This window comes from Callionymus lyra, chromosome 7, assembly GCF_982586985.1.
Source record: "Callionymus lyra chromosome 7, fCalLyr1.hap1.1, whole genome shotgun sequence".
Taxonomy (NCBI): Eukaryota; Metazoa; Chordata; class Actinopteri; order Syngnathiformes; family Callionymidae; genus Callionymus; species Callionymus lyra.
The window spans coordinates 11,965,956-11,989,632 of NC_141824.1; the positions used below are offsets into that span (position 1 = coordinate 11,965,956).

A 23,677-nucleotide genomic window follows, 5' to 3' on the forward strand; every position below is an offset into this window, starting at 1 on the left:
GTTGTAATATTTTGACGTATTTGAATTGTGCCACATAACTTTTAAAATATAATTATAAAAATGATATATTATAATTAATTAAATATATCTCTTACTTTAGTATGTTATACTAAAACATGAATGTAAAAAATGGACATTTTTTATTTTCATTGGGGTCTTCTGCCCCCCTTCTATGCCCCTTCCAATTAACAGAAGGCGAGAAATCTCACTTGCTTATGCAAATTAAAATAATTGAATCTAAAATTTGACTTATTTGAATCTTCATTGGGGTCTTCTGTCCCCCTTCTCTGCCCCCTTGCAATTAACAAAAAGAGCAAAAATTCTCCAAACATGTATAATGTATATTATATTTTTAAGATTTATAAAAACAAATAAGACATATTTGACTTTTCATGGCAGTTTGCTGGCCGCCTTGTGCCCCCTTCCCTTGACCTGATGGAGTTGACCTTTGACCTACCTCCCAAAGCCCCCCAATTCTACATGACAAGAGCTGAAACTCCTTTTTTTGTAATTATATATTGAAGGTTAAATCCAAATTGGACATTTTTTAATTTTCATGGGTGTCTTCTGCCCCCCTTGTGTCCCCTTCCAATTTACAGAAGACGCAGAACTTCTTGAAATCTATTTAATATGTATGGTTTAAATTTAATCGAAAACTGGAAATGTTTGAATTTTTTTATGGGGGTCTTCTTCCCCCCTTGTGCTCCCCTTAGACGACATTATCATTTCAAGACACTTTGTAGACATAAACACACACAAACATACAATTTTATGCATCTACAAACAAGGTCTGAGACGCCAAAGAGCAACAACCAAAGTCATTTTTTACGTCATATGTGCTATTTAACTAAAAAAAGGCAGGATTTAAAAACGTGTTATGAGAGGACACGACCTCTGGAGGAAATAAACCTGGTGTTTGTACAGATGAGTCAGAGACAAACACGACCGTCTTCCCATGTGATGAGGATTCGTGCATATGTAGGATAATTTAATCCAGTGAGGAAGTGATGGCTGTAATCCCAGCCTGCATTAACATATCCTCAACCTCGGCGTGTTATTAAAAGCCTCTCTGTGGTCGTGGGCAGAAAACTGCACTTCTTCTTCTCCGTGTCACAAACGACGGCTTCACAGGCCTCTTCGCCAAGCGACAGGAAATGGCTTGTGCGACCGGAGGAGTGAAGATGCTTGAGATGTTGACCTTTATCAAAGATCACATGGCGAGCAGATGTTGCTGTGATACGACGGCTGTCGTCTTTTGATCGTCTCTACCTGGAGTCTTGCTTTCATCGCCACTTTAATGTGCCGTTGATGCCGTTTCTTCTCGTGGTTTGAAGGTTAAACATTTGATATCAGCAGCTGCAGACGTCAGTGAAGCTTCATCCAACCATACATGTGACAGTTTGTGTCATAAAGAAGTAAAATAAATCAGTTCATGTTTTAAAGTTACTTTAGAAAATTAAAGGTTTTTATAAGAAATATGTATATGTTAACAATTTTCAACTGACAACAAACAATTTTCAACCATTATCAAAACTATTTTCAATTGTAATAAAAACAATTTTCAACTATAATCAAAACAATTGTTAATTGTAATCAAACAATTTTCAACTATAATCAAACAATTTTCAATTATAATCAAACAATTTTCAACTATAATCAATAATTTTCAACTATAATCAAACTATTTTCATCTGTAATCAAACCATTTTCAATTATAATCAAACAATATTGAACTATAATCAAACAATTTTCAATATGTATAATAAAATAAATAATATAATTGCAATCAAAACAATTTTCAACTGAAAATCAAACAATTTTCAACTATAATCAAACAATTTTCAACTGAAAATCAAACAATTTTCAACTATAATCAAACAATTTTCAACTGAAAATCAAACAATTTTCAACTATAATCAAACAATTTTCGACTATAATAAAACAATTTTCAACTGAAAATCAAACAATTTTCAACTATAATCAAACAATTTTCAACTGAAAATCAAACAATTTTCAACTATAATCAAACAATTTTCGACTATAATCAAACAATTTTCAACTATAATCAAACAATTTTCAACTGAAAATCAAACAATTTTCAACTTTATTCAAACTTAATTCATTATCAAACGTTTCAGTTGATCAAACAATAGGTTTTATAAACATCAATGTCATAGTAATTGTTTATTTTCTTGTAGTTCACTTTCGGTACAAAGACTTGACTATCTTTATAGAAAATACAAAAAAGGTCAAACACGAATAAAATAGTCTTTACATATTAAAACTATAACTGAACGTTAATGGCTACGATATAAGTCAGTGATATTAAGATGTATTATGGAAACATAAACAATGTCATCGTGACCCTTGACTTCATGAAAGAAGCAGGAAGTTGTATCTTGTCATGAAGACGAGTCAGTCGACCATGAGGCTTAATCACCGAAGATTAGAGCCGCGGCCTCACAGAGGACCACCGACGGGACCACAGAGGCTCTAAAGGCCGAGGACCACCAGAGAGTGGTCCAGAGAAGCCCACATGCCTCTCGTGGCAACTTCATTGAGGGACAGTGATGAAGAGGCGGAGCTAGCATTAGCTGCGAGCAGAGCTCGTGTCCATCAAGACAGTCCACTGCACGTTTACTGTCAATTGTATTTAGTACTGTAGTATTGTCGAGTACTAGACTCTGGTGTTGCAGAATTTACAGACCACATGACTCTTGACGAAGTCGTAACTGCTTTCATTTGTTTTCAAACCAAAATATGTCCAAACATCAGCTTTGAAAGCTGCTGGAGTCAAATGTATCCTCTCGTCCTCAGTTATTTTGCAGGATTTCATTGTTCCTAAATAAATATTTGCATGTAAATTAGATTTTTCTTTTAAATATGTTAGTTTGTACTCAGTTAATTGAACTATAAACCATAAAATAACTACGATAAAAATCTAAACTATAAAAAAGTGTTGTGAACGTTGATAAAATATGGCCCTTTTTTATTTGAATCCACATTTTCAGGACATTGGAGAAGATCCTCCTGTTGGATTGAAGGATAAAAATCACTGCTGTTTGCGGATGACGTGGTGATCTGGGCTGGACTCTACCGTAGAAGAGAGACACGACTAAGATGTGAGAAAATTAAAAATGTTTCCACCTGTGAGATCATCAGACGAGAGCCACAGTTACACAAACATGAAATACATTTTGGTGGTAAAGAGTTGGTGAAGCCTCATGAAACAGCCGGTGAGGTATCATGATACAGTGTACATTTTTGAAAGACCACTAGATGGCACTGTTTGAAATTGATAAATGAGTAGATTAGAAACAAATAAAATCTTGTGCCATCTAGTGGACTTTCAAGATGAAGACACTGTATCATGATACCTCACCAGCTGTTTCATGAAGCCTCATCGACCCATCACTGTATTTTGGTTCACAATCGACTGCATTAACTCAAAAGATTTTATATTTGAATGATTAAAACATTTGGCTCGTCCTGCTGACGCTGACTCAGCGACGCCACACAAAAGAATCTATTGTGTCGTGTCATGAAAGAAACATGGACTGAAGCCTCAACAAGAGTCGCTGGTTCAGTCGCTCTCAGCAGGAGAGAAGGAGTCAATGACTGTGATGGTGTCACATATCCTGGACTGATCATTCATCGAACAACCCCCCCCCCCCAACCTCAAGGACGTCGGTGTGTTTCTCCAGATCCTCCGAGGTCTCTAGAACGTTGTATCCTTGAGCCAGGGATGGAAAGATAAAAGCTAAGGGAGGAAGGAGCAGCGACAGGATGACGTTGTGGCCGATGTTCACCGGCGCTCGTAGGAGGCGCGAGCACCGAGGCCTGGAGGTCGACTGGGCTTCACAAGGGCTTCAACACCAGAATCTTCCTCCCTATAAACACTATGAAGATGCTCGTCTTAAACTCAAAGTAGAACAATGTTCATGTTGATATACTGCAACGGTTTATTTTCATGTCTTAACAAACTCTGCAGCGAGAATTCTGACCTGCTCTAGTAGAAGAACTCGCATTTCTCCGATCCTTAAAACTCTTCACTGGCTGCCAGTTTCTTTCAGGATCAACTTTAAAATTCTGGTTCTTACTTTCAGATCTATTCATGGTCAGACCTTCCATCAGTGATCTGATCCAGCCTTACACCCCAGCTCGGGCTCTGAGGTCTGTGGATCAGAATCTCCTGATGGTTCCTGAACACGGTTCAGGACCAGAGGAGAGAAATCCTTCCAGACTGTTGCTCCTAAGCTTTGGAACGATCTCTGTGTTTGATGATCTACTGACTCCTTCAAGAAACATCTTAAGACACTTTTATTTGAGCTTTTCCCTGATTTTCTGGAACTCCTGTTGTGTTATCAGTTTTATCTTGATCTTTAAAGTATATACTTTATTGAATATTGTTTTGATTGTTTAAGCGCTTTGTGACCCTGGTCTGGAAAAGCGCTATACAAATAAAAATTACTTACTTACTTACAAATAAAGATGTTTAAGATAAGATAAGGAACTGAGATAATGGAGGTTCTTCAAGAACGAAAAGACAATAATGAGACAATAGTAAAACTCATTTTGTTATGTTGACAACCTCGAGCACATATTCTGGCAGCAAAATGTGAAAAAAAGTTTTAAAACATAATGATTCTAACCAAATTTTAACCAAATAATTAAGTACTGATAATAAATAAATACTTCTTTCAATCGCAATCTTTCTCAATCTTCAGTAATAATTCATAAAACTTTCAGATTTCTGCTTGATCCAAGTGAAAGATTTTGTTAATATTTAGCCACGTTTGACTGACAGCTGGATGCTAATTAAGTCTAATGAGATGAGTTATATTGATTTAATTTTTGTTATTAGCATTTATTTATATAATAATCCTCGACGTGTCAATCATATCCATTGAGTAATCCAATAGTGTGAGCTGGAAAAAATAAATATATTGAGTACCTAAAGGGCAACTAATGCAAAAATCCAACTCTCTCTACTTTATAAAGTATCGTCTGAAATCTGGGCGAACGAGAGGTTACGAGAGCTGTGTCCATTACGACGTCATAATGGCTTCTCTCATCCAGCCAGCTGTAATCAGGCCCCCGCTTTGTTTATACAACGAGTCCCTTTGGAGGTGGAGACCTCCGGGATTGTTTACACGTGGTGACAAACCTCCATGTTTGACCAATCACAGCAGAGTGGGCGTGGTTTTGGCAAACAAGATTTCACCTTCAGAAAGAGAAAGTGTTTTCAGTGGGCGGGGCTTAAGATCACTTTCTAATGTAAAAATTTGAATGAAAAGTGAGTTTTGTACAAACAGATTTTTACTGTGGAAGTCGATGAGATGCTACTTGTAACTTCCATTATTGACGTCAAGGATACTTTTACGCAGAGGCTGAAAAATAAATATTTTAAAATTCACCAAAATGTAAACGTATACAAGGTATGTTTCAATAAAAAAACACCCAAAATTATATATTTTTTGCACTAATAAATGAAAAAAAAAGAAATCCCATCACCTGCACTTCAAGAGTTGTTTACAAATCGCATAAAACGGTGAAAAAAAAGAGAAGAAAAGTGTGAACATATGTATAAATAAACGTGTGATCAAAGGCGAGGATTTTCATGGCGAATGCTGAAGGCGAGTCGTCGTCGCTTCACCTGACCTTCGACGATAAAACTGATTTCATAGGTAGAGAATAAATGTCTGCGTTGATTTACAGCAGCTGGAGAACGGACGAGGCAGCGAAGAAAGAGCCGTTGATTGAAAAGGGTTTAAGGAATCGAAACTAAAAACATTTCCGAAAGCTTTAAACATAATGAGCTGATGCAACATTTTAAACTGTCGACAAAAAACTTTTTCTTTTTTGGAAGTCTGACCAGTGTCGACGACGCCCGATATTTACCAGCAATGTATCGATTTTTTTGTTTTCTGTATCATTTTTTATGGTAATATTTCAACTAAGTGTGTATACATTAAAATAATTCAAAGTTTTTTGTTTTTTTTACAATTAACATAGAATTATTAACAGTGTTTATTCATATTTGTGTTGCATTTAAACACAACAGCAGTCTTCAAAGTCCTCAGCAGTTAAAGGAACGATGAAATCCCGGCGATGACTGAGGACGAGAGGATACAGTCGACTCCAGCTGCTTTTAAAGCTCATGTCTGGACATATATTTGGTGTCGAAACAATGAGAGCTAGTAATTACGTCCTCCACCAGTAAAGGAACAATTAAGTCCTGCAAAACCATGTGATGACTGAGGACGAGAGGATACAGTGGGACTCCAGCAGCTTTTAAACCCGATGTTTGGACATTTTTATGATTTCAAAACAAATGAAAGCAGTTACGACTTCGTCAAGAGTCATGTGGTCTGTAAATTCTGCAACACCAGAGTCAAGTACTCGACAATACTACAAATATATCCTTGTTACTACAGTATCATGACATTGTTATCGTCAATTCACAACACTTGCAGGCGTGTGTTGAAAGAGCGTCTCGTTGTCAAATGTTTACGCTCTGATCCAATGTTTGCTGCAGATTCACGGTTTCTCATTGAGAAGATCCGAGCTCAGCGAGAAACAAACAATAAAAGGTTAGATCACAGAGTCCCCCGGCCACGGTTGAGTCATCGCTGAATGAAACGTCGACGTCGCGCTGTAAATATTCTGCATTCATAACATCGTCATCACGAGCCTCCAGCTTCAGGTCCTGACAACAGTCTCCACACATATTATCGTAGGGTAAGATAAGATAAGATGATCGCGCTTCACTTCCTTCCTGGATTGTTTCCTCCTCTGCACCTCAGGTGTGAATTACAGCTGCAGCAGGAAAGGTTGCACGAAGTCCAGAGCCATCAGAACCAGGTCCGTTCATCATCGAGGAGAATCAGTTTAGCAAGAGTGTGGATGTTGTTGCAGCGTCTGAGATGACATCAGATGATCCCACGGTTGAACCAGGAGTGATTACATCACAACATTAGTGCTTTTGCTGCACTTTACAAAGATATTGCTCTATATTGATACTTGATCAACTGTTGACGCTGATTTAGGATGAGACGCAAGAATAGGATTTATTTGAACTCGCATTAACATCCAGTCAAGAATCAACCCACAGAAGTACTGACCAATCATGAAACCTCATCAGCTGTTTTATGAAACCTCATCAGCTGTTTTATGAAACCTCATCAGCTGTTTTATGAAGCCTCATCAGCTGTTTTATGAAACCTCATCAGCTGTTTTATGAAGCCTCATCAGCTGTTTTATGAAACCTCATCAGCTGTTTTATGAAGCCTCATCAGCTGTTTTATGAAACCTCATTAAATGTTTTATGAAACCTCATCAGCTGTTTCATTAAAGCTCATCAGCTGTTTCATGAAACCTCATCAACTGATTTATGAAACCTCATCAGCTGTTTTATGAAACCTCATCAGCTGTTTTATGAAGCCTCATCAGCTGTTGTATGAAACCTCATCAGCTGTTTTATGAAACCTCATCAGCTGTTTTATAAAACCTCATCAGCTGTTTCATTAAAGCTCATCAGCTGTTTCATGAAACCTCATCAGCTGTTTCATGAAACCTCATTAAATGTTTTATGAAACCTCATCAGCTGTTTGATGAAACCTCATCAGCTGTTTCGTAAAATCTCATCAGCTGTTTGATGAAACCTCATCAGCTGTTTTATGAAGCCTCATCGGCTGTTTCATGAAACCTCATCAGCTGTTTCATGAAATCTCATCAGCTGTTTTATGAAACCTCATCAGCTGTTTTATGAAACCTCATCAGCTGTTTTAAGAAACCTCATCAGCTGTTTTATGAAACCTCATCAGCTGTTTTATGAAACCTCATCAGCTGTTTCATGAAACCTCATCAGCTGTTTCATGAAATCTCATCAGCTGTTTCATGAAATCTCATCAGCTGTTTCATGAAATCTCATCAGCTGTTTTATGAAACCTCATCAGCTGTTTAATGAAACCTCATCAGCTGTTTAATGAAACCTCATCAGCTAATTAATGAAACCTCATCAGCTGTTTTATGAAACCTCATCAGCTGTTTTATGAAACCTCATCAGCTGTTATATGAAACCTCATCAGCTGTTTTATGAAACCTCATCAGCTTTTTCATGAAACCTCATCAGTAGTTTCGTAAAACCTCGTCAGCAGTTTCACAAAAACCTGTCACCGTTTCATGAAACCTCGTCAGCTGTCTCGTGAAACTTCGTCAGCCGTTTCGTTAAAACCTTGTCAGCTTTCTAATGAAACTTCGTCGTCTGTCTCATGTAATTTCATTTTTTGTCTCATTAAACGTCATCTTCTATCTTGTGAAACTTCGTCTTCTGTGTCGTGAAACTTCGTCTTCTGTCTCGTGAAACTTCGTCTTGTGTATCATGAAACTTCATCAACTGTCTCATAAAAACTTGCCAGCTGTTTCATGAAGCCTCATCAACTGTCTCATGTTGCCTCATCAGGTGTTTCCAGAACCCCATCAGCCTTTACATAAATAAAACCTCATCACCAGTTAATAAAACTGTGTCATGAAGCCTCATGAGACATCAATACACATTAAACCTGGTGCACAACAAAGAACAAGATACTTCTTGAAGTACACGACACGCAGTTGTTATGAACTTCCACTGGCAACCCCTGAGTTTTCAGATGACACACAAGGAGATAAAAACAAAGACGTACCTGTCTGAGGGTCTTGAGCATCTCCGTGGCTTCGTCCTGCTTGCCCTGCTTGGCCATCAGCATCATCTCCTGGATCATCCCGATGCGTCGTTGGTAGGGAGGCGGGGTCCCCCCGCGGCTCAGCCGGTCCCCCGACTTGAGCATGAGGGCGGCCAGGAGGTCCCCGCGCTCCTTGGAGGGCGTCCTCTTCCAGCCGTGCTGGGGACTGGCCCCGGAGGCGTCGTGGCTCTTGCTCTGCTTCGCCCCCATCGTCGTGAGCAAAAAAGAGGTAAAAAATGTTCAGTTTAAATCTCCATCGTCCAGCAGGTGAGGAGGAGATGAGTCCAACTTGTTCATCCTTAGCAACAGGGGCTCAAGTGGGGAACAGGTCGCAGGACCGCAGCATGGCCGTGAGAGAGGGAGAGAGGGAGAGAGAGAGAGGTAGAGCCCGGGGCCCTGAAGCCTTCTGTCCCGAACACAACTTCAGCCTTCGACGAGCTTACACCGGGGGCTCCGGTCCGGGGGCGACGCAGGGGCGCAGCCGCCGCCACCGCCGCCGCTGCTGCTGCAGGAAACTGGGCATGATCTGCGTCGACAACACCGTCCTCCTGGCGGGGTGGAGTCCGAGCAGCAGCGCTTGCCAGGCGGCGGGGGAAAGTGAGGAGACCCCGGGCTGAGCTGAATTATGGATGTCACTGTGTGTGTGTGTGCGTTTCGGGAGTGAGCGGGAGCGCGCTGCGCGGGCACGACAACAATAACACACCCTCCAGCCCAACACTCTCGTTTCTTTTTTCCATGAGTTTGAAGATTAATTTCTTCTTTGTTCATTTTATTTGACAACAAACGTTTAGTCATGTGCAGGAATCTATTAATATATGAGACATTTTTGGAAATCCATGTTTTTAAAACTTATCTTTCGTATCAGACTGTTTTTTATCATGAACATAAAAAAGCGAATCCATGTTCGACAGCTTTTGTTGGACTCAAACATGTGTTCATCAAACATGTCTCCAGGTAAGATCATGAGGTAAGAAGATGTTTACCAGCAGCAGTCAGTGCAGCACAAGTCACATGACTCAGTGTTGACGCTGCACCGGCCGTTACTCTGCTGCCATCTGCTGGTCGTTCTCGCGAAACTGATGATGGTTTGGGTTTAATTAAAAATAGAAAAAAAAAGAAAAACATCTTTATAACATCGTCAACAAATAAGCTTTTGATTAAAAACCCTTTTGGAGTCATTTGCTCACCGTGTTAGACAATTGTGTGTTTTAATTTGGGAATGGAGAAAGATGAAGTGTCATAAAACCTTTAACTAGCTGTCAAACAAACAGTTTTTATGTAGAAAATTGCGAAAAAGGAGATAAATCAACAGTGTAATGTGTGTGTGTATGTATGTGTATATATATATATATATATATATATATAAACACACGTATATATATTTATAAAGTAAGGATTAAAAAATAGTCTGAGTAAGTTATTGCTTTAAAATAAATAAATGGGAGAAAGAAAATTGATTAAACATAAAAAAACAGTTAAAAAGATAATACCAGTGTACCGACAAAATCAATTAAAAAAAAAGAAAAGATGAAAAAAAAAACAGTCCGATTAAATTATTAATAAATATATATATATATATATACACATACTGTATATATAAATAAAAATGACTCAAAATAAACTTTTTTTTTACATAGTTAGAAAAGAAATGTAATGCAAAATTGATATATGTAAGATATATATGTAGAAAAAAATAGATTAACTGTAAAAAGGCCTAAAACAGATCATTCGTGTACTCAATCCATAAAACAAAGTAAGACAATTATGTACAAAAAAAGAAAGATTAAAAAGATGATAAAACAAAAAGCCAACTTAACTTAAACAAAAAAGCAGTTGGAGAAAAAAGAAGCATTTAACTTTTTTCAGTGGTTATGTAAAAAGGGTTGAATTGAACTAATAAAAAAATAGAACAATAGAAAATAAGGATGACAAAATAGTGGGAATAGGTTGTTTTTTTAAATAATTATATAGAATAAGATTTTTTTAAATATTAAATATAACAGTTGGAAGGTAGAAAAGATACATTTGAATAAAGAAAATACAAGACCATCAATTTAAAAAATTGTGTGTATAAAAAAAAGATGACAAAACAGTCGGAATAATTAAGTCTGGAAAATAAATATATACAAAAAAACTAAAAATATTAAATGGTTGGAGAATAACGATGCATACAACATAAAACTGCTTTAAAATGCATCTTACGATACAATTAAACAAGTTATATTTAAAAGCTCTTTAAAATTAGCAGCAGCAGTTTAGGAAACGTGACTCGAAAACAAAACATTTGACCTGTGAGCAGATAAAAATAGAAGAAGGGCATCACAGGCTCTGCATCGAAGCAGCAGGGACGAAAAAAAACAAGGTTCGTATTTAAAACATCTCTTTATTTGTTTATTAAGTGGCAAAACTCCAATATTGTTTAGGGTTGGAAGACGATCAACGATCCAAAAATAGACGATTATCTCCATTTCAGAAATGAAGTATCAACTTGTCTTGCCTTTCAAATGTGAACGAAAAGATGCCTCGACTTATCTATGAAGAAAAGGCAGATGAGCTTAAATTTCAAAAGGAAAGCCTTTAATTACATCTCTATTTACAGTAGATAATAAACAACAGGCATTTAATCAATGTTCAAAATATTTTTAAATCAAAACTCCTTAAAACTTGCAGCTTATCAACATCAGGTGCTGTGGGAGCTCAGCGGGGGGGCTCGGGGGGGGGGGGGGGGTCACCTTGTGGTTATAGAGAGGAAGGCAAATGTCTGATGGATTCTGTCTCACGTTTAAAGGGGGGTTTGGGGGGTCAGCAGGAGCGAAAGGCAATCGTTCAAAATAAAGAGAAAACTAAAGAGCGTCTGGATCATCCTTCCCTAAAAACAAACTATCAGGAGCGTCGCGACTCCTTGTGCAACATTTCTACATGAGTTCGTCACGCGTCGAACACAAACCTGTCGGCGCATAAATGGTCGACACACTCCCTGGTGGAGGTTTCAAGGGCGTGTGTCGACAATCTCTCTTCCCGTCCACAGATCTTGTCGTGTGGAAACAGGAAGTACAGTTTCCCTCGCGTCTATTGTTGCTGTAATCTCAGTTACTGAAGGTGGGGGGGGGGGGTTTGGGAGTCGGGCGTGTGGAAGATCTGCTTTTATATTCTCTCCGGGGTCAAGTGTGTCCTTGGCGACCACTCGCAATTAGAATGTGTAGCCCGCAGGGGGGGCTTTATCGTCTTTGTTGCTCTCCAAGGAGAAGGGGGGAATGCGGACGTCAAAGTGGGAGCCGTCGGTCCGTTCAATCCGAAACGTCCCCCTGGACGTAAACAAAGGAACATTTATGAAGCACTTCTTTGGCGTTTGTCAAGAGGAAATTAAAATGAGTTAGTGAAATGAAGCGGCAAAAAAAAAATGCACACGCAGAAAGTTGGCAACAGGGAAACGAAGAATTCAAGTAAATGCAGTTACACTGTTCCGACACTAGGGTGCAAACACTATTGTAATTCCTAACGGATATTGACTTTAAAGTTTAACTCAAGTGTTGATTTAAGCGTTTTTTGTTTGTACAAAACTCTCTTTTCATTGAAATATTTAAATTATCTTAAGCCATTATTACGTCATAATGGACTCTGCTCTCGTAACCTCTAGTTCGCCCAGATTTCAGACAGAGGAGATCTTTATAAAGTAATAAGTTGAAAACATGGTCATAATGAGGGACTTACTGCATCTTGGAGAGGAAAACTTCAGGAGAGTTAAGTTACACATTAGTTGAAAAACATCAGGGGTCTCAAACTCAACTCGTTTTGGGGCCACTAATGGTCAATTCTTTTTTATCAGGTTTATCAGCAGTTTATTAATGTCTTTGGAAATATGATTTATATGTTGTAGTTCAGAATCAAAAACTTTTATTGCCATCGTTTTATTACTCAAATATTTAATAGATTTTTTTGTTCAACTGTGAATTTAGGGCCTTTTTGTCAAATGTTATTTTATAAATCTCAACCATTTAGTCCAAGCTATATACATTTTAAAATAAAGACACTAATTAGAGGACCGCAAATGATCAGGTCACTGGCCACAAGTTTGAAACCTTTGATTTAAAGTGATAATTATGACTTTCACTCTATAGATGTAGTGTAAAAATGTTCAAAATGTACAGATGTAGACATTGTTTGTAAATAAACCCTCTTTAAATTATATTGGAAGTTGTTGTGTTTAATACAATATCATTTTGTGGCTTATGTACAAGAATCTTTTTGCGTTTATACGTTTACACATCAAAATGGTTTCAAAAGTATTCAATGATTCAGACTAATTTAGTGAAAGCATCGTAAAAAAAACATTTATTTTAATCAATCCAAGTATTTCAAAGCAATATTTAATAATGTTATGCATCTGGTGTAAAGTAAAGTATCATTAATATAACTTGAGAATGTTTAAGACCCTGTAGAAGATAGATATTCTCGACTGCACTTACCACATGTGACCACTGGGGGCTTGTAGAGAAACATGGCTGCTGTACTGAAACGCCGGCTGCTCTTTGGACAACACCGGCTCCTGCGACGGATACAAAAAAAAAACCCACAGTTGACTCTCGACTCGTCAGTCAACAGCTTGTCGCGTCGTCCTCACCCTGCCCACGACGCCTCGCCCTCTGACCGTCTCCAGGGTTCCCGATAGGCTGAATATCCTCCAGTGTCGCTCGCGCAGCTGAACCACCTCGTTGCCCATGTTCTCCAGACGGATGCAGTACCTCCACTTCATCGACAAACACGCTTATTAACACATGTTGAGAGTGTCTCACAAGTCATCCGCAGATACTCACCCAGTACACGTGGGAATTCTGTGCTTCCTGATGAAAGAAATAAACGTTAGTTTGGGAGATTACGAGTTCAGGAACGTTGCCTGGAGCAGGAAAAGGTCAATACCCTCATTCCCATGTAAAAAGGGATGACTGTGACGCGGATGTTCTCCGTGGTTTCCCTGTGGACGTCCGACAGCTCCAGCCAGGGGTGGTTCTTCTCCTGCCACGCCTTCAGGGTGTCCCGGGGTGTGAAGGGAGGAGCTGCGAGGGACGGAATATTTATGGTATTTCATTAACACACGCGGTCTTTTTACTTCAACGTATCGAGATGCTGTGAAGTTAGATGTCGTTTCCGTGAGAGTAAATATTGAGAGAATCAACATAGTTGAAGAAGAAACACAAATAGTGAGACGAGGATAAACAAAGAGTCTTCTTGTGGTTAAGAAGAGACAATCCCCCACCACCACCACCACCACCACCTTTCCTGCATTTTACCAAAGACAATTTGCAACTAAATTTGACTTTAGAATAAAACATCAGTTAAAATAAAAGAAAGGAAATGTTCCCAATCACAGACACAGCGACTATAATAATAAAAGAAAGAAAAAAACTACACTGACTCTACAGTAGGTGGCAGCAGAAACAAAAGTGGACTGAGACTTTCTTTGGCTAATTTATTTACATATTCCATTGATTAAGCCAATTTTTTGGGGCAAAAATATATTTTTATTTAGATTTTTTGTATCCTTATTGTGTGATTTATATATACATTCAATAGAATAATGTCCATTCCAGGTGTGATGGTAACTCTGTGTCATTTCAGGTTTTTATTTTTACGGTTCAAAAGTTAAAATAAGATTATATTAAAATCAATGCATGTATTAATCAAGCAATTCATCTCATTTATTCAAATGTTACATTAGTCATGACGATAATGAACTCACAATCAGTCATGAACAAAAGGTAAAAACACATCTTGAAATTACTCTTCGAAGTCTTCAAATCAGGGAAACTAACTAGTGATCGTCAATAAAAAGGAGATCCTTACATTTGGCAGGGTTGTACAGCAGGAAGCGCTCGAACAGGTCGTGGTGGATGGGCAGCTGCTCGGTGGAGTTGTAGGGCAGGATGTCTTCATGGCTCACGTAGTCCAGACCTGTATTAAGGCAGAGACACAACCTGACGTGTTGGCTGAGACTCTGATGTGGATCTGAGGGCGGGCGTGTACCTGGGATGGCGTAGAGGGCTCGACTGTCTTCATGGTTGGCTAGAAAGGTCACGGCTTCCGTCTGTGACCTCTGAGACTGTCAGGTGGGAACATTGAGTGAATGATTTCTCTTTAGCGCAGGAACCATATGACTTACTATATGAGGGCAGTCTCTGATGTCAATCAGGACTTGGTAGTAGGTGTGAGTCTTTCCCTTCACCTCCTTAGACCCGTGAGCTCCGGGAGGTTCTGGTTTGCTGGGAGTGAACAGAGACATACGAGTGAAGGCACCATTGATTTGTCACAATTGTTATGTTGGTGACCATTTAATTCAATTTGATTTAAGTTTAATTATGGTTTAAACGGCCTCCTGTGTTTTAATAAAATACATTATATACAGTAGTGGTGGGTTTTGGCAAGAATCTGGCAATACAATATGCCTCACAATACAGGGTCAACGAACCACAACAACCAAAGTATGTCCAAATATCAGCTTTAAATGCTGCTGAAGTTAACTGTATCCTCTCATCCTCAGTCATCTCCAGGATCTTTAGGGATTTCATTGTGGCTTTAGCTACGGTGGACAAAATTGAAGGCACATTTACTACACTTTATTAAACTGTAAACTATAAAAGAACTGTTAAATATCAATACAGTATCTCGAGAAAAAAATAAGGGATAAATCATGTATAAATCATTTCTAACACACCTACAATTATATCTCAAGATTTTTTTGGGTTGTGCTATGGATGTTTTTTGGTTTTTGAGCCACTCACCTGTCAGACACCGGGGGGGTGATGTCTCTGTCGTAGAGTCGGGCGTGCCACGGGAACAAGACGATACCTCTATAGCCAAAAACACTGTGAAGGAAGAGCTGGAGAGAGAGCGACGACATATGTTAAATGACACCGGATTAACCAATATCATCATTTTCCACGAGAGATGCAACATTCAATTCAAGACATATTCCCCCCCTCTACGAAGTGATGGAGATTACCTGTCCCGTTTCATATTTGCCATGCTGCTTCAGAGCCTCAAACACACCCACGGTCTCAAGAATCTTCCCTTCTGGTCTGTTCCTGCCAAAAACACACCGTTACACACCTGCTCCTGGGAAAACAACCTTCTGTGATCAACAGTTGGAAAAAAAACATCATCAATATGTGATTTAACTGCTTTGTAGGATTCCCCGGAGGCATAATCTCAATCTAAATTTTGACAAGATTGCATAAAAAGGGGCCCATGCGTGTCCTAATCTCATAGCGGTGGCCTTTCTCCACGCAACAACACCAGCCCTCGCACTTGTGACGGCCATGACAACAACAGCTGGTCGTGTCCACTAAATAACAGGCGACTCCAGTGCCAGCTGCAGAGCTAATCTTCACACTGATATGAAGTTGCGGGATTAAAAAGGGAACATATTATGAAGGACGGAGTTGAATATTAAAGGTTCAAATTAAATAAATACTCCGTATGGAGACGGTTTAAGAGGAGCAACCAAAACAAACAACAAGAGACAGTTTCGTTTAACTCAAAACCATTTTAAATATCCATCTATAGGAAGGAAAACGAGGGCCAAGGTTCTTCTATTCATAAGTAGATAAAAAGCAAAAAAAATCAAGTATTATTATCATCAATACAGTCAGGCTTTTACTCAAAGTAATCTTTATGAAAAATATAAAGGTTGTAAAACGTTAGACCACAGAGTGAGTATTTCACACAGTTGGGATGGTATTATCTAGGACTGGACAATATAGCCAAAAATACAGTATTTTTTTTTAATTATCACAATTATTTATCATAACAAACCATCTGCATTTCATTGACACACAAACACATTTTAATATCCATTGCAAAATTAAACTTAATTATTACATAATTTTTATAACGCTAAATAAAATGCACAACAGTTTTGTTTTAATGTGACTTTACGGCAGAAAAACCCCATCCAAGTGAAACGTTTTTTTCCTACTTATGATTCCAACTTTTCAGAGGCAACACAAGGCCTTTTCAAGGGTTTATTTATACATCGAAAAAATGCACTCGTTTTTATCAATCTACACAACATACTCTAAATTGTATTCGGAAAAATACATTAAAAAAACAACTGTTACCAGGACTAACCAGACTTCTTTTAAATACAGATAGAAATGCAAAATGAACAAGATAAGACAAAAATACAATAATTCATGTCTGAACGCTTAACGGATTTTACAAATAAACAAATTAGATAAAAAGGTAATTAGAGGCCTTAAGAATAAAACAATAAAAAATGGTCAGGTATACACAGGAGAGATTTAAGGAACTGGTCAAGATATTTTTCAAGTGTTTCTGGAAAAGAAAGTACAGAGCCATGTCATTTTTTTCAATCTTGTGACATTAGTATCTTGAGATAATCTCATCTAATAATACAAGTATATGATGATCATCCGTATCTAACATCCCCATTTAATTTAATCACTGGTCCGGGTAAGATCAAGTGTAGCGAACTGACTCATTGAATTAACGCGAGATGGGGATAATCCGAGTAGGGCTGTAGGGATACACTTATTTCCCAGTACCATTTGGTACAATATACAGTATATTCAGGTTATGATTCGTTCATTATATGTTTGTGTAAACTTGTGTAATTTTCTGACTGATTTTGGGGGACACTGAACTTTGGTGACATCTTGTGATCGTTCCAAACATTTCTGGTTAAAGTAACAATTTTTTAATAAGCAACTACTTCCATAAGCAGCTGGAGATTGGCTGTAGGCAAGATTTCATCGTTACTTTAGTTGTGGAGGATGTAATGACTGCTAAGAGTTGTTACCGATCTATTTAAAAAGTAAATTCCAATAACTAACGCGTCCAATATTTAGGTTTGTGTGTATTTAACGCTTCCTGGACATCGGCAGTTGTCACTCAACGCATTTCAAATCTGATCACGTAATCTGAATAACTGCCAGGCCGCTGTATTCCCCGTTCAACTGAGGTTGTGTTGTATGTTTGTCACCACTACACATTCAATACTGATAACGTAGAACATGTACCTCGTTTATCAAATATATCTACATTTTTTGATTGACCAAGTACCCAAGCCACACATCTCCGACATCATTTCCAAGGCAAACCTCCTTTTTAGGACCATCGATTGACTGGTAGAGTCAACTTTTTTTTTTTAAGAAACTTCTGTTACTTCCGACGCTCATGAGGTTAATCAATAAAAAATAAACAGTCGCTATACTTTACTCGCACATGGTTCAGAACCAGAGGAGAGAAATCCTTCCAGGCTGTTGCTCCTAAGCTTTGAAATCTTCCTCCGTGTTTGATGATCTACTGACTCCTTCAAGAAACATCAAGACATTCTAATTTGTTCAGGCTTTTCCTTGATTTTCTGGAACCCCTGTGTTGTTTTTAGTGTTATCTTGATCTTTTAAGTAAATATTTTATTGAGTTTTGTTTTTGATTGTTTAAGCGCTTTGTGACCATGGTCTGGAAAAGCGCTCTATAAATATAAATGACTTACTTACTTTAGGTTTTCAATACTGTATATTTATACAACCTATTGCTATATATTATTACTTATTGAAAACGATTCTCTTTGTTTAACAACCTTCCCAATGACATTTTCATAAGGTAAATTATTAAGCAAGTTATGACATTTTAAAAGTCGGATTTAACAAAAAAAGGCCACACCTAAAATATTGAACACTATTGTCTTATAAAGGATAGTATAATATAAATAAATGTCTAGTATAAAGGAGGTTGACCGGAAATAGTTTCATTTTCGCGTTGTATTAATCCATAACGTTCTTAATATTTATCACAAGAAAATAAAACAAGACATCAATTCATCTTTGAAATATAACACACATTCCTATTAAATGGGTCAAGGGTCAGTGCCATCTATTTACACAACTGACTGCGTTACCAAACGATGCTTTTACAGCCGTCAACTTGTGAATTTAGAACTTCATCACAGGACAACAGCTATTATTAAGTGACACGAGATAGTAACACACTTTAATTTAAATATTAAATGTTAGCACAGGCTCGTACAACCAGCTCAAAACTGCGCCAGTTGTTGCCCAACAGTCGAATGTTTTGGCTAGCTGCCCCCGTTAAGCTAACACGCAGAGGACAACTTTGTTTTCAAAGCTTTGACAGCAGAGATTGTCGTCCAGAAGCTGTAAACGACCTCCAAAAATCGAAGCTGTCCTCCATGACTTTTTTTTTGGGGTTCTAGCAGAGAAGCTGCGCCGGGGTGCATGCTGGGTAGATAGCCCGATGCTAACGTCTCAGGCTAGGTAGGACACTTACCGTGACGCCATGAACCTCCTCTGCTGGACGTTGCCGCTCACGCCGCAGGCCCGACATGGCGGCGAGAGTCTGGACGACTCGAAGCTTTCGGTGACACTCAATATTCTATGTGCATGTTTCCTATGGTATTTACTGACAGTACTGAGCAGACCCCGGCGTAACGCACAGGCAGCCATCTTTCCCCCCAAGACACGTTCCTCACACGCATGTACGGCTGGTCGCTGGTGATGCGTTCAAAGACAAGCGTGAAGGAAAATTACATTCGATCTGATCATCTGCCAATACATGTAAACGTATACAACTAAAAAGTTGAAATAGGGGATAACAAGTGCGAAATCACGATGAGGCATTAGCCATTATTGGTTCGACGACTGGGAAGTAATGAAGCATTATTTAAGAAACGAGCCGGGTCGGAGTCTTGATTTACAGAGTGACCGTAAAGGCATCACAGAAGCTCACGTGGAATGAAAAAGAAAAACATGTACAATTTATTACGCAATAATGTGACATTTAAACATAATAAAAATGAAGTATTTATAATAATAATACACATAAAATGAAATAAATAGTTTTTTTAAAGCGAATTACGTAAAGTGACGTGTGGTCATGTGATTCGTTACGTCATTCGTGGTCACAAGATTACCAACATGGCCGCCGAGATGGAGTTAAATGTGTCGTTTTAAAAGACAACCTTTTGTCAGATCTAATTCTATCAGGGTTTTTTTTTAATGAGACGACGATTTTTAAATTAAATACACATCTTAAATCACGCGAACGGACTGACTGAACCGAGCGATATAACCATGGCTTCTGCATTTGTAGTTGGAGATAAATTCAGGCTGAAAATAAAGCAGCTGCTGGAGAAGAATGATTCAAATCTTCCTCAAGACTTGAAAGATAAACTTAATGATATTATAGAAAAAACTGAAGACAATGTTCTTACCTTCAGCACCGCGAGACAACTGAAGAAATACCTGCAGGATGAAGGTAAGATCAAACCTCAAAAACACATCATGAGTTTATTACAAGTAAGAAGTTATTTTGCTGCTAAAATACATGTGTATTCACGTAGTTATTTTGCTCATAATACGTGAATAATATTTTGAAATGTATTGTGCAGGACATCCCTTCTATTTACACCAAGTGTTGGAGGACAGTTCTCTGCATCTACCTGAGGTGGTGACGCCACCAAGAGTGAGTGAAATCATATTTAAAAGTAAAATGTTTAATTAAGAATAAACCTTATTCTTATTGTCTATTGTATTTTGTCAGCTTATTGCTCAAAATGTATGACTAGTCACACAAATACACTTCTAGTGATACAAGTAAAGATGTGGTTTTAAAAAAAAAAAAACTGCTATAAAGTGATTTTTCTTTTCTTTATTATTATTATTTTAACAGAATCCAGAACTGGTTGCTCGTCTGGAGAGAATAAAAGCTCGTCTGGCTAATGAAGAATACAACCGGATGACACGCAACGTCAACAATCAGGTGAGTTCTCTAAAAGCTTTGAGTAATTTTTAATTAATAATTATTTTAGAACAAACTAAACTCCTAACCATGGTAAACAAAGTGGTTTATATATATAACTTATGGCTTAACTGTGTAATAAAGAGGGCCACTGTGTAAAAGAGTGTAGGAGCCACAAGGGCCGCACATACACTTTCCCTTTAATCTTATCAATATAAACACAATCGTTGAATTTAGTGTTTGAAACAAAAATATTTGAGCACCACAACAAGGGGTCTGTATTGGCAAGTTGCCGTTATGTTACTATGATAAGATATTGATGATATTGTAGTAACAAGGATATATTTGTAGTATTGTCGAGTACTTCACTCTGGATATATTTTGGTTTTAGAACAAATGAAAGTAGTTACAGCTTTGTCAAGAGTCATGTGTAAATTCTGAAACACCAAACATCAGCTTTTAAAAGCTCCTGGAGTCGACTGTATCCTCTCGTCCCTAGTCATCGCCAGGATTTCAATGTTCAGTTAGCTGCATAGGACGTAATGACAGCTGCCATCTAGAGGCCAGAAATGTAATTGCAACAGAGAAATGAACGAATAGCATGAATATTAGCAAGTGATATGTGAAAAAAACATTATTTATCATATATTTTACACACACAATATTGAACTATAAACCTTAAAGAACTATGGTAACGCATAAAATAATTTGCAAGCCAAAAAATGAAAAAATACAAAAGAAGATGCTGTCGAATATCTATCAATCGATACAGTATTAATGAAGTATTCATGCTTTCTAAGAAAATGAGAACTTCTATGTTCTCTGATTCAATAAACTAATATCAAAGTTGAGAGCCAGAGATTATAGTCCAGAGAGTGCCCTCTAGTGACCTTGGGAAAACAAGGTTTCATGAAACCTCACCCCCCCCACCATCATGAGCAACATGGACACATCATCCATTATGCTGATGATATACTGTTTTGTGTCTCTCCAGGAAATCAACCGCAGTGGAACCCTGGCAGATCTGGGACAACAAGGTCAGAAGACGGTTTTAGACGGACGAACGTTTCGCCTCAAAAGTTAATTCTCATCAGTCGTGTCGTTATCGTCTCTCTCTGCAGTTCGATCTGCCAAAGCCATCGTCGTGACCGTCTTCAACTTCCTGGTGACGATCGCGGCGACGTTCGCCTGCTCCTACATGGGCAGTCAGTACCTGTTCACGGAGACGCCGGCGGTGAGTAGACGAGTCTCTCCGACGCTTTGATCGAGTCGATGTTTGTTTGAAAGAAAGTGTTGCTGTGTCTCCAGAGGGTGATCTCGGCCGTGATCGCCGCTTCCGTCGTGGGACTGGCTGAGCTGTACGTCCTGGTGCGGACCATGGAGGGAGAAATGGGGGAACCATAGGGTCACAAACGGCAGGAAGTGGAATAATAATAATAGACGTCCATGTCGTACATGTCATCATGGGATCTTCTCTCTTTGTCAATGCTTTTTCATAAATTATTGTTTTCTAGTTGTTTTTTTTACAAACTAATCATGAAGTGAGCTACTGCTGGTATTAACTTTGTATTTCTGTCACAGTATAAATAAAGAAAATATTGTTGATATATTTATAAAGCAACTTTGTGTGTTTTATTTAAAGAATTGTTTCATTTTAAACAGTCTTGACTATGATGTCCAAGTTTTATTAAGCCTGAGACAGATGTTAACATTACACTGTATTCACAGACCGACCTATAGATAAAAACAGTCATATAAATCAATAAAAATAAAATGTTTTACTAATTTTCTCTAGTTTAAAAACCTTTATTTTTCGAGTAAACTTGACTGAAACTGAGAAAACCATCTTTATATTTTCAATAGAACTTAAATTCTATTCATTATTTTCTTTTTATGTGCAGCCCGGTAACAAATGTGTCATTGATTAGAAAAACACAAATCTAGCTATATAATATTTAACTATTTTATTTTTTAACCATATTCTTTTCTCTGGGATACATGACTAAATAAAATGTTGGTTTCATTCATTTCCATTATGCTCTAAATAGTAGTGAAGCTAAAAATGACACAACCAGCTTTATCTAGTTCTGTAAATGAATTAATTCAGTTTTCACGACGCTGGTATCTTGACATTCTATTCTTTGTTAATCTTTGTATCCTTTGTCTTTGTTATTTGTCTTTGAGCTATGTTCTTTATCTTTAGACTTAGATTGTATCATCTTGTTCGTTCTTTTTATTTTTATTTGTTCTTGTTCTTATTTTTATTTGTTATGAATAATCGTCTGTATTGCTGTGTCTAATTGGAAAAACAATTTCAATAAAGTTCTATCTAAATTAACTTTTATTTTATCACACATTATCTCATATGTATTGTTCAGAGTCACCACACTAGGGGACTGAACACAGGTAATCAAAATATCAGTTTTTACAGTGTCTAAAACGCCCGGTTACCTAACATAACCATGGTTCTACGAATGAATGCTAGGCCCTCCAGCCAGGCTTCGCTAAGGGTTTATTTGGCGGGACAGAGACCCGAGGTATAAAACCATGGAGGGCCATGAAGTATAACTTTTTTCTGTGAGGGCCAAATAACTTTTGCGTTCGAGGGAGCCAGGGTCAGTTTGTAACAAAAAAAGTGTGACGATCGCATAAAGTGCCTAAATGTTAAAATATTTTCCAAAAGCTCAAAACCAAGTAACTATTTTCGGTTTCTTCGCAGGAAACAAAAGAAAAATACTCACACTGTCATTTAAATAAACAATAACCAAATAACCATCTCTGTGTTTTTACACGGGAAAAGTCAGTAAATATAATTTTTAGGCCCTAAAACGTTCAAACCAGACCTTCTTAGAAAGCCTAAAAAATGTAGGGAGGTGAAGAATATGGCAACGAAAACAAGCTTGATTTGTATTAAACTATCCTAAAAACAAATTTTCCCCATAAAAAATGGTGGTCTTATATTTTTGTTACGCATTTTATATGAAAAACAATTCTTCAGGAGCTGTAATTTGGGGGCCACTGGTCTAAAAGATGCTTTTAAGTTTAGAACTCCCCTCTAAATAGTCTAAAATTGTAAATATTCTATATAAATAATAAAAATATCAGATAAAAAAGACGACAAATTGACAGCGTGTCCAAAGAAACTTGTCGCATCTGTCGCTCCTCGTCGGCCTCTAAGC

The 23,677-nt window shown here is 37.8% G+C and overlaps 3 protein-coding genes across 4 annotated transcripts in view; 1 reads left to right on the forward strand and 2 right to left on the reverse strand.

Annotated features, from left to right (window-relative positions):
• Positions 1-9,345, reverse strand: part of lrrc75a (leucine rich repeat containing 75A) — a 51,746-nt gene extending 42,401 nt beyond the window's left edge. The window contains exon 1 of the mRNA XM_087796191.1: positions 8,685-9,345. Within this exon, the coding sequence (XP_087652317.1) occupies positions 8,685-8,933 (249 nt within the window). The 5' untranslated portion in view covers positions 8,934-9,345. The remainder of the gene's footprint in view (positions 1-8,684) is intronic.
• Positions 9,346-11,086: 1,741 nt separating this feature from the next.
• poldip2 (polymerase (DNA-directed), delta interacting protein 2) lies at positions 11,087-19,237 on the reverse strand. Of its 2 annotated transcripts, none has more exons than XM_087796051.1 (11): positions 19,029-19,237; positions 15,721-15,796; positions 15,500-15,597; positions 14,881-14,980; positions 14,745-14,820; positions 14,565-14,672; positions 13,641-13,777; positions 13,538-13,564; positions 13,345-13,470; positions 13,190-13,269; positions 11,087-12,028 (listed from the first exon to the last, which is right to left on the reverse strand). In XM_087796051.1, the coding sequence occupies exons 1-11, from the start codon at positions 19,202-19,204 to the stop codon at positions 11,914-11,916; spliced, it is 1,119 nt and encodes a 372-aa protein (XP_087652177.1). In that variant the 5' UTR covers positions 19,205-19,237; the 3' UTR covers positions 11,087-11,913. The 2 variants fall into 2 exon arrangements, with proteins under 2 accessions (XP_087652177.1, XP_087652176.1); XM_087796050.1 differs by having other exon boundaries at positions 15,721-15,802.
• Positions 19,238-19,669: 432 nt separating this feature from the next.
• vma12 (vacuolar ATPase assembly factor VMA12) lies at positions 19,670-22,119 on the forward strand. The gene is made up of 6 exons (XM_087795721.1): positions 19,670-20,015; positions 20,149-20,222; positions 20,430-20,519; positions 21,493-21,535; positions 21,620-21,732; positions 21,807-22,119. The coding sequence occupies exons 1-6, from the start codon at positions 19,832-19,834 to the stop codon at positions 21,900-21,902; spliced, it is 600 nt and encodes a 199-aa protein (XP_087651847.1). The 5' UTR covers positions 19,670-19,831; the 3' UTR covers positions 21,903-22,119.
• The last annotated feature ends 1,558 nt before the right edge of the window (positions 22,120-23,677 follow it).

Excerpts from the sequence above, each read along its gene's own strand:
- poldip2 (XM_087796050.1), bottom strand. The coding sequence starts at position 19,204 with ATGGCTGCCTGTGCGTTACGCCGGGGTCTGCTCAGTACTGTCAGTAAA. Across the intron at positions 14,981-15,499 it reads ACCCCCCCGGTGTCTGACAG|CAAACCAGAACCTCCCGGAG; the intron begins GTGAGTGGCTCA and ends GTTCACTCCCAG. Across the intron at positions 13,565-13,640 it reads CTTTTTACATGGGAATGAGG|GAAGCACAGAATTCCCACGT; the intron begins GTATTGACCTTT and ends TTCTTTCATCAG.
- vma12 (XM_087795721.1), top strand. The coding sequence starts at position 19,832 with ATGGCTTCTGCATTTGTAGTTGGAGATAAATTCAGGCTGAAAATAAAG. Across the intron at positions 21,536-21,619 it reads GGCAGATCTGGGACAACAAG|TTCGATCTGCCAAAGCCATC; the intron begins GTCAGAAGACGG and ends CTCTCTCTGCAG. Across the intron at positions 21,733-21,806 it reads TGTTCACGGAGACGCCGGCG|AGGGTGATCTCGGCCGTGAT; the intron begins GTGAGTAGACGA and ends CTGTGTCTCCAG.